Source organism: Mesitornis unicolor, unplaced genomic scaffold (assembly GCF_000695765.1).
Source record: "Mesitornis unicolor isolate BGI_N332 unplaced genomic scaffold, ASM69576v1 scaffold9743, whole genome shotgun sequence".
In the NCBI taxonomy this organism is placed as follows: Eukaryota; Metazoa; Chordata; class Aves; order Mesitornithiformes; family Mesitornithidae; genus Mesitornis; species Mesitornis unicolor.
Window position 1 is genome coordinate 38,726 of NW_010173993.1, and position 10,069 is coordinate 48,794.

The 10,069-nt window shown below is 44.1% G+C and overlaps 1 protein-coding gene across 1 annotated transcript in view; it reads right to left on the minus strand.

Annotated features, from left to right (window-relative positions):
• The window catches only part of CMIP (c-Maf inducing protein), a 45,311-nt gene extending 37,722 nt beyond the window's left edge, over positions 1-7,589 (minus strand). The window contains exon 1 of the mRNA XM_010180900.1: positions 7,470-7,589. Coding sequence (XP_010179202.1) covers positions 7,470-7,583 — 114 coding nt within the window. The 5' untranslated portion in view covers positions 7,584-7,589. The remainder of the gene's footprint in view (positions 1-7,469) is intronic.
• Between the last annotated feature and the right edge of the window lie 2,480 nt (positions 7,590-10,069).

Consider the following 10,069-nt stretch of genomic DNA (forward strand, 5'->3'; position numbering starts at 1 on the left):
CTCCATGTAGGTGTTGGCTATTGCAGAGGAGAAGGGATCCAGGTTAGGAGACTGAACGACTCTAAAACTGGAAACCCTCAGAGCTCGGGCTGTCGTTCAAGACCAAGTCCAAGGAAAACAAAGACAAAGAAGACAAAGCGAATACAAACATGGAAAAACAAACCTTTAGGGAATTCCCACACTTTGATTAATGATCGGGACTCAACTGTAAGAGGAACCTGGAGAGTCAACGGTCATTTCACCAGCACTCTTTCCACAGCGCTCAACACAGATAGAGTGCACATGGTTAACCCAGCCACCGTTATCTGGATGGAGCGGTCTGACACCAGCATTCCCCACATCTCCCACACAACAGGCACTAATCCTTTCAGTGCACCCTTCCGCCTGCCTGACTCCAGCAAGCCACAAAGCCACAGCAATGGGCAGGAAACGCCAGATCATTTGCAGAGGACAAGAGCTCGCTATTGCACAGCACCCCTTGTCCATCTCTCCCTTGGGCTTACACTGAGAAAGGTACTATAGGGAGTATTACTGTCTTATCAAAAGACCTGGGAGCTTCACAGCACGCCGGGCTGACAGAAGAGCCATCAGGCTCTCGTCAGTGCTCATCCAGACAGCAGCCCAGCTGATGGCCACCTCTGCACACACTGACTTAACTCAAGCATACAAGTTATCGTGCGTAAAATTTCTGAAGTTGGGAGCAATCAGCACCACAGTGTAAAGGAATCATTTGTAAGAGTTGCACGCACACATTTGCAGCTTTATCTGATGTGCATTCATTCCTAGAGCCTCGCACTTTGTGCACTCAAGTCACTGCTTCCCAGGAACTGACATCTACATTTTCTTACTCCAGTTGAGGGCAGAACCTACTGCATCCACCCAGCTCTATGGTACAATAAAGAGGAGAAAATGAGACACAAAAGACTTTAAAACTGGCTTTCCTTAAGCATTCTGACTGCAGAGGTCAAGTTTTTTCTTGCTCTCAGCCCTGCCCACAGGTAGGTCCAGTTCTATACCTCTCATCTTACCAACTCAAAAAAAAAGATTCAACCTGGACGTGTTTTGCCTGCTGCTGTTACAGACAGTCGATGAGACAGGAGTAAAGTGCAATGGGGATTTTACAGCCCGTCTTTGTAAAATGATCATTTGGGCTCCCTGTGTGTTTGGTATGTTTAGGCCTCAACTCTGGTAAGACTTTTGCCTCCAGTGTAATGGCTTTAGCAGGGTCGGGGGTGGCACCCGGTCCAACTGATTGGAGCCTGTTGCACAATCAAGGCCTCCCGTTGCTTATTTCCTGCTCAAAAAGGGAAGAACTTTTCTCTGCACTCAAACCACTTCATTTCTTAGTCAACGAGTGGGAATATACTTTTTCATTAAAAAGTAGTGTACTTTTTAAAAGCAGATTTTCTTTTCGCTCACAAAAACTGGAAACCAAACACTTGTTTCAAGTCAGTGTTACAGCCCCTGCAGTAATTTCCACCCAGGAAAGGAGGAGACAAATTAGGAACTTGTGTGCTGCTAAGAAACCAATCACTCCAGAAATGACGGTGAAGACCTTTAGCTAACACAATACTCACAGCTCCACTAAGCATCAGCAACAAGCCTGAGCAGAAAATTTGTCATTTCCACCACACTGCACATGCCGTGCTCCAAGTTCCCTTGACGGTAAGGGAGCACTGTGGCACCCCTTTTTACTGACACGTGCGTTACGCAGAAGAAAACAAGAACAGGCTTGTCCACATAGCAAAAACATCCCAGTGTTTTCCTTGCAACAGCGTCCTTCACACGTGTCCTCCCAAGGGATTTTGCCATCTGAAAAGATGTGACAGTAAGTGGGATTTGACGACCCAGGTTCTGTTTTTAACCCTTCCAGGTTTTATTCTGTGTTTCTCTTTCTCTCCCTTACTTGCACTCTGGTCAGCAGGATGCGGTTTCGTTATGCTTTCCTCCAGCTGATATTAATTGCTGGGACTCATAAAATACTGCAGGCTTCTCTGCATCGATTTATTATCAGCCATAGGAGCAGCGGAGCAGAGCAGCTCAGGGCTGCAGGAGGTCGAGCCCCCATGGCACGCAGACCTCTGCCCTATGCAGACTGTACAAAATATTCATGCTGCTGATGCACATCCCACAGCTGCACCTCCACGGCACGGGCAGCCCTGCAAGTCAAACCTGCCACTCTTCTGGCTTGACCCAGGTACAGAGTTGCTGGTCATTGCTAGAAATGCCATTTTCCTCCTGAAAATACTCCACTGGATTGTCGTCCTTGCATGACCCCTCCACACCGGCAACATCAGCTGGACTCACACTTAAAACAAAAGCCAGGTTCTCCGAGGAGGCTAAAATAAAATGTTACTAAAAACGCAGTGGAAACATTTACTGTGGGGACTCCCTGGCAAAATCAGCGTGCTTGAGCACAGCGCCGAACGTGTGACTGCTGTGCTTGTCAAGGCTTCCTGCTCTGTTTGTTTTTCCTTCTGATTATGCTTGATTGCCAAGAAATGAATAAAACAACACTGGTGGTAGGGATGGAAGTGGTGGCTTTAAGGCATTTAGGACCCATCTGAAAGAAAGGACGCTGGGGAAAGCAGGCAGTACTGTCGTGACTGAAATACCAAAGCCTCTTTCCTGGGACTCTTTCTACATTTGGTGCTAAGCAGTGTGTGAAATTATACTCTTAAGTTTTTTCCAATCTCCTTCAAAAGGTTATTTGGGTTGTTTCACTGTCAATAGCAGCACCCTCTTAATAATCACCCGCACAATGCCACAATCACACACTGTGCTTTGCAAACAGAAAGCAGAAGAGCAGAAGTTTAGCCCAGCACAAAGAGGCCCAGCTACGATTGATACTAAAGAGCTCTCACTTCTTCAAAAGCTAAATATAACTCCTATTTCCTGGCCTAAAGAGTTTGTGCTTTGAGCTACACCTTCTTTCACACCCGCGCTCCCAGTTATAGCAAAGAAAAAAAATAAAAATGTGGGAGAGTTGGTTGCTGCTCATCAGCAGGACGAGGACAATGACCACATCGTTTGGCAGAAGAAAAGGAAACACAGGCCCCACAGCCTGGCTAGAAAACCGACTGTCCATGACTCCCACAGAGGGACAGCGAGAACCCTCCAATGCTGGGCAGTGAGACCCGCCTGTGCTCAGACAGTTGTGCTCGTACAACAAACACTGAGTGGGAAGCACAGGCACGAAGATGACCGCTTGATGTGATCCCAGCCCAGATTAAGCTGCTTGCTGCCCGGGAACCCAATCCTCCTCTGAAACCCAGGTAGACACGTCCTGTTATCGTGATCAGATTTCCTAAGAGGAGCTGCATCACCTCCGGCTGCTTGTCACATTCCATGTGTTAAAACAGGTTGGGATGGGTCAGTATTGCTCTGGAGGACACCAGGATGATGTAAGGAAAGGTAACGGCACTCTTCCTCCTCTGACTCATTACTGTGCAGTAATGAGCCAGAAATAGACCCTGGTGACAGCAGACAGGGGGGATGAGAACTCGAATGTGGACTCGGACTCTCTGGTGGCATTTGTCATGCCTAACACAGACAAATAAACAAAGGATGTTCAGGCACCACATGCTGACATCCTCCCACAAGGATTGCTGGAAATGTATTTCCATCCGAGCGAAATGCCTGTTCTCCGAAATTTGCTTCTGCTTCAAATCGGTGAGGCAGAAGCTGGAATTGTAAATTTTTCTGCAAAATGAAGAATCAGGAAAACCTGCGATTCAGGACTACACAAATGCTTCATTTTACATCAAACCATATCAATAGTATCCCATAGCATTAAAGAATTTACAGCACAGCATGTACAAATACAAAAATTGACATTAATATTAAATAAATAGGGGGTAGTCAAAAGAGTCCGTTTAAGCATTTTTCTATATATAAACCTCATTCAGATCAAGTCTTTGAAGGAGAAAACCAAACAACCAAAAAGCTAAAAAAACCCAAACAAACAAAACCAAAAATCAACAGATTTCGCCAAAAGTGCACCTCAGAAGAACCAGCAGCGGGCACAAGTTTTGGGTTGGTTTTACTCGTTCCACTATCACACACTTCCCAACATCAGAGCTGGACATGACCTCAGAGCAGGCTGCTGCTCAGCCTGCCAGGGCACAATGATTGTGCAAGGGATCGGAAGTCCCAGTTTCCCATCAATGCATTGAAGTCTCTTGGAAATCTGGAAATAACTGCGATATACAAAGGCTAATTTCTTAGCATCTCTGTTTCCCAGCACCTCAGTGAACATGTCTTTTGGATACTTAGACTGTTTGTCACACATACCAGAGAACTGCTGAACTCAACTACTAGACAAACCTAGGTTTTGTGTCCTGATTTCTTAAGTAAACCACACATAAATTTTAGCAGTGTTCTGGATTTGTGAATACATATTACAGCTGTATAAAGGAAATCTATTTTTATACTCCCTCTGATCTGGCCACATCTGATGAATCAAGACACTACCGTGGACCAAGTCATAATAAAAACATTTTTAAAGTTTGTATTGCCAATTATGTTGAAATTCCCACAGAGTTACAGTGTAATCTGCTCCCCAGTCTGTTCAGCCAGTCAGCAACAAACGTAACAGAAGCCCAGCTCACTCCACCTCTTCATCAGTTCCTATGAGGTTACAGAAAGATACCGATCTTTTTGAAGAAAAGACGAAGGCATCCTCACTAACCTGTGACTTTCTCACAGATGTCATTATTTGTGTGTTTGGTTTGTCTGGTTTTTTTAAAGAAACAAATGGCAGGCTGCAACAGATTAAAGTCTGCACGCTCTACCCATTTCCTTTAAATACGGCAGGGAGCTGTGGGTTCAAACTTTATCTTGTTTCCTATTAAGCAGGCCCATGCAGGCATCTACCATAAACTGCAGAATAAAGGCCTAGAACTGGAATTTGGAAAGGCAGATGTAACTATTCTAGCTGTTGAAGCAGACACAAATGTAAGTGCTAGCGCCACTAAGGAAATTTATGGAAAAAAGCAGGGCCAAAATTATCACAAGAAAAGAATCAAAATCATCCACTTGACAAATGAGTTTGTATCAATTAATTCAATTAACAGATTAGGCAAGGAAGATTTCATCAATAATGAGGACCCTAATCTAGCTGTTGGGAAAACAGCACTTGTCTTCTTGCCTTCTCCAGTGTCACGCACAGTAGAGGCTTTTCAAACCACAGAATCAGGATCCGGGTGGACTTGCAGCAGCCTGTCTGAAATTCAGAAACTGTCCAGGTACCGAGCAGAGGCATGTACACGTGTTGTGTGCAAATGGGACACACGCTGGGCTCCAAAGACTTGTGCAAAGACACACACCTGTGGGGTTTTGCCACCTATGCACCAGGAGAGTCCAAAGTTAGACATTCTCATGTCATCCCAAACTTACTTAGCTGCATCATTTTCAGATTAAAATGGGGGAACGGCTGCAGCCCCATTTTACAGGGCTGCAAAACCCCAAGATGACACTAGTGAAGGAAATGAAAGGTAGCTCCAGCAACATACTCCATAGAGGATGTGGCCATGAATGTTTCCACGTACACCTCCAACCACTTCAGAGTGAAAGTGTATTTGCTATGTTGAAAATCATCGAAACCTCATGATATTTTTATGACATTCCAAAACCATCCCAAACCCCAAGCAGAGGAACCATGTGTAAGGCTGATGCCAGGTACTGTGTCCTCTACGCTTCTGGCAAACAGCTCTGCATACGGACAGACCCATCAGCCAGTCTGGAATGAAGCCAAGGAGAGCTGGATCTAGCTGGACCTAATATTGAGCACGACACAGTGTTAACCACTTTGGCTTCCCAACTCCAAGTCACCTTTGCCTGTTTCACGTCCCTACAGAAGTCTATAGTACGGAAAACATGGACCTAGACTGAGACCTAGCCTTGGATTACTGAATGAAACCACTTGGTATACTTCTATGATCTGCAGGTAGAGCCATTTCAGAAGAGCTTTGACTAAACCCTCCCTGGATATAGATGGTGCCACCTCCTTCAGCAGACAATTCACCACCAAGAAATCATGAAAATCCTTCTGGAAGGAATACCTTTTGAGGAATGGCTAAAGACTTTGGGTTTGCGTAGTTTGGAGAAAAGGAGGCTGAGGGGCGACCTCATTGCTCTCTACAGCTTCCTGAGGAGGGGAAGTGGAGAGGGAGGGGTGCTGAGCTCTTCTCCCTGGTATGGTTCAAAGCTGCATCAGGGGGGGCTTAGACTGGACATCATGAAGCATTTCTTTACCGAGAAGGTGGTCAAACACTGGAACAGGCATCCCAGAGAGGGGGCTGATGCTCCAAGCTTGTCAGTGTTTAAAAGGTATTTGGACCATGCCCTTAACAACATGCTTTAACTTTCAGTCAGCTCTGAACTGGTCAGGCGCCTGGACTGGATGATCATTGTAGGTCCCTTCCAACTGAAATATTCTATTCTATTCCACTCTATTCTACTCCATCCTATCCTAAAGGCTCAACTGTGCCCTGTGTACCAGGATTCACATGGACAAATAATCCAGCAGACACGGTCATCACCGTCAGCAGCGTATCGTTCAGTATGTTTCCATCTTTATCTACTGGACTACATTTTGTGCAAAAGTGGTACAGTTAAAGCGTGTGTGTGTGTGTGTGTGTGTGTGTGAACACCCAAACACACAAGCTCCATTACAATCCTTTGAAATGGTTCATACTTTTTCTAGAAAAAATATCCAAAGCGTAACAGCAACTCATTGCCTTTGAAACAAGGTTGATAACTATGGTAAGAATTCACTTGGAGTCAATTCAATCTTTTTCAAATTATGATGTTCAAAGTTATTTGGGGGTCAAGCAGCTGGGTTTTCAGTTGCTTCTCCTTTCCTACTCTAAAGCAGTTCCAAAGCTCAGGGCTGCGGAGCGCTGCTCTGTCACTAAAATTTGCAGTGACTTAAGGACCCCTACAACACCTCGCAAGTGGATGAGGAAATCTGGAATAACATAAACACAGTGTCTTCTGTTGGAAAACAACATTCAGAGAACCAGCACACAGATATACTGAAAACTTCCAGTGAAGATTGAATATCTTATAGAAAAAAGATAACCTGTAAGTTCCAGTGAATGTCACAGGTTTCATATATGAATGAAAGGATGAAATTTTTAACTTGTTTCATGCAGGAATAGGACTCTGTGTAAAACTGTAACAGGCCCACATCAATGTGCCTTTCCACAGAACACAATTTTGACACACAAAAATCAGCAAGAAGGTTTAATCACTGTGACCCCAAATTTCCATTCTGACTGTCAAACAATGTTAAGAGTTTTAGAGCTATCACCCTGAGCAAATGTTCTGGTGGTTGGGCAATCTGACAAGAGTTGAGTTCTCTGCCTTTTCTAAGTTCATCTAACTAGGGTTTCATGCATAGCAAACAGAAGTTAAAGGAGAGTCACAGTAAAACAGAGAAAGCTGTACTTGTGTGTTTACTGTACCTGCAGTAAGACAGTTCCCCCTGGGATTGTGAGCTGTAAACAGTACTTGGGGGCATTCTCCCAGGAGAGCAGTTGAACATCTTCAATAGCACTGTAGGAAATGGAGTTTTCCATGTACCCAGTTGGCTGCAAGAAAACAAAGACAAGGATGGGGAAATGTTTACTTAGTCAATTAGAAGTTTTACAATTTCAAAGTAAGAACAGCACTATCAAAAATGCTCTTGGTCTTGAAAATATCTGCAAAATATCTAATTGGAAAGCAAAATTCCTATACAAGCCATTCAACACTGATATCCAGCCACCTTCAGCTCATTCAAGTGTTAAGATCACCCATCCGAAAACAAAACCAGGCCAGGCCTAGGTACCTGAAATACAAAAGTGTCAAACTCCATTTGTTCTGCACCCAAAAATCAATGGAACCCAACTTCAAGTTGAATCTGGCCATGCACGTGCTATCAACGTCTGAAAAAGCACCTCAGCCATACAGGCAGCACAGCAGCACACTGTATTGAGGGAGTTTTAGGCCACGCATTCTTGTCCTCCCTGCCTGCAAGGTTGATAAGCACATCACCAAAGTCTAGGCTGCCACATTTGACTGTGGTTCTTGGGGCTCCAAAGATTCAGCCCTCAGCTTTCAGACTCAAGCAAAAGCAGAGCAACCAAGGTACTTATCTCGGCATACACATAAGTACTGGTTTCCTGCACAGACTGCTGATGCCTGGTGCACAGTGAAAGTCACAATTAAACCATAAATAAGCAACTGCATTTTGCAATTACATGTACAACAGAAATTGGCAGTATGAAACAAACTTAAACACAAAACTCCTATTTGTGTCCCCGCAATTCTCAGGCATTACAGCAGCACAGTTAGCTCTGAGACAAGCTGAAATACAGACGTATATATGCAAGCACGTGTAAAATTACATCCTAAACACAAGTAAATACACAGAGATATGGCTGCATAGCTATCGAGTACACATACATACGCTGTACAAGTCTTCACGTTGCTTAAGTAATTTAAGTGTTTAACACAGGTCCTCAAAGACGTCATTTGTTTCACTTTGCTGTAGTGCAAGCAAACTGCTCAGTATTGCTACGGCAGAGGAACTACTTTCATACAAAAAATTACTAATCCCACCACACGGATAAACTATGGTAAGCCATATCTTGCAAGAGTATAGAGTTCATTATGTTTATGAATTATTTTCTCACTCTTACTGGTTTACATACAACAAACTTCTCAAACTTACTCCCACTGTGCCCAATACGTAACTTATTTTTAACTCATAGTCTTGAAATAATGAAGGCAAGGGAGAAACCACATCTATTTTGAGGTCAAACAGGGCCAGCTCTTAAAATCCCAACACAGGATTCCTGGGGGCGAGCGTGAGATAAGCAAACTGCACACGGAACATCTCCACTTCTCATCAGTGCAACTTTCTCCTGTAAGTTAGGTAGGTGGTGCATCTGGAAATCACTCTCTGAAGTCGTACACTTCGTACGTGTTCATAAGGCCATAAACGTCCTCTGCCAAAATGCAGTGATGGTTCTGTCATCCACCCTTGCACCTATAAAGGTAATTTGTCTTTTCAGCAAGACAAACCCAGCAAGCCAGGGAACAGAACTTTAACATCTTTTTCAGTAACGTTGGTTGCGGCAGCGTTCATTTCACACTAGCCCTCACTGAAAACAATTTTCACTGTCTCTTTAACTAAAACCTTGTAGTGCAGGAAGTATGATAAAGTTCTGCTTATTCATTTACCCACAATATTGTTCTACACTAGTGACTGGAATCCCAGTGGCTTAACGCTGATACTGTACGTCATGCGTTGCCTACTGGAGAGTAATTATCTCATTCTCACAGGAAGCCGAAGGCCCGAGATCCTTCTGTAATCAGCATTACAACACTCCGGGAAAAGCACGAAAGCAGCCAGCAGAAAATCGAGAATGCTCAGGAGGCACACGAAGTTATCAAAAACCATGCTCTGAATGACTGGAGAGGGGAGAGATCCAGAGACGGCTGATGCAGATATAAAATGAAATGAATCAAAGCAATTCAGATTTCTCTCTTAAGAAGGTGCTGACTGCCCTTAATACCCTCCATGAACTTCAAAGAAGATTGGGAGAATTCTCATAGAATCTGCTGCCAAGAGAAGCCTCTTCCATACCCTAAAGCATCCATTTAAACAGCACTAAAGACAACTGATCCGGTTCAATCACAGCTCTGTAGCCACGCACAAGTAATCTCATCCCAGGCATGGATGGAGGACAGTCCTTTTTGTTAGTAAGAACAGAGGAACAGAGTTCTGCAGTTTGCAAAGGACGGGAAGACCACCTAAACCACAACGTGGAATGACACAGATGGCGAATGACTCCAAAGGAAGTGTGATGCCAATGAGGCAGTTTCTATAGCACTCGTATGATCCCACTTCCATACCTTCTATCTATACCACACACAAAGCTTTGGTAAGTTGTTTTCTATCTTACTAAAAAAATAGATATATAGTCCAAATGCACTTTAATCCCTATACACAGTGTCACACGCATTGCTTCTGCTTTCATTAAAAACACCATGTCCTGGGACGTGAAGTATTTTCCAC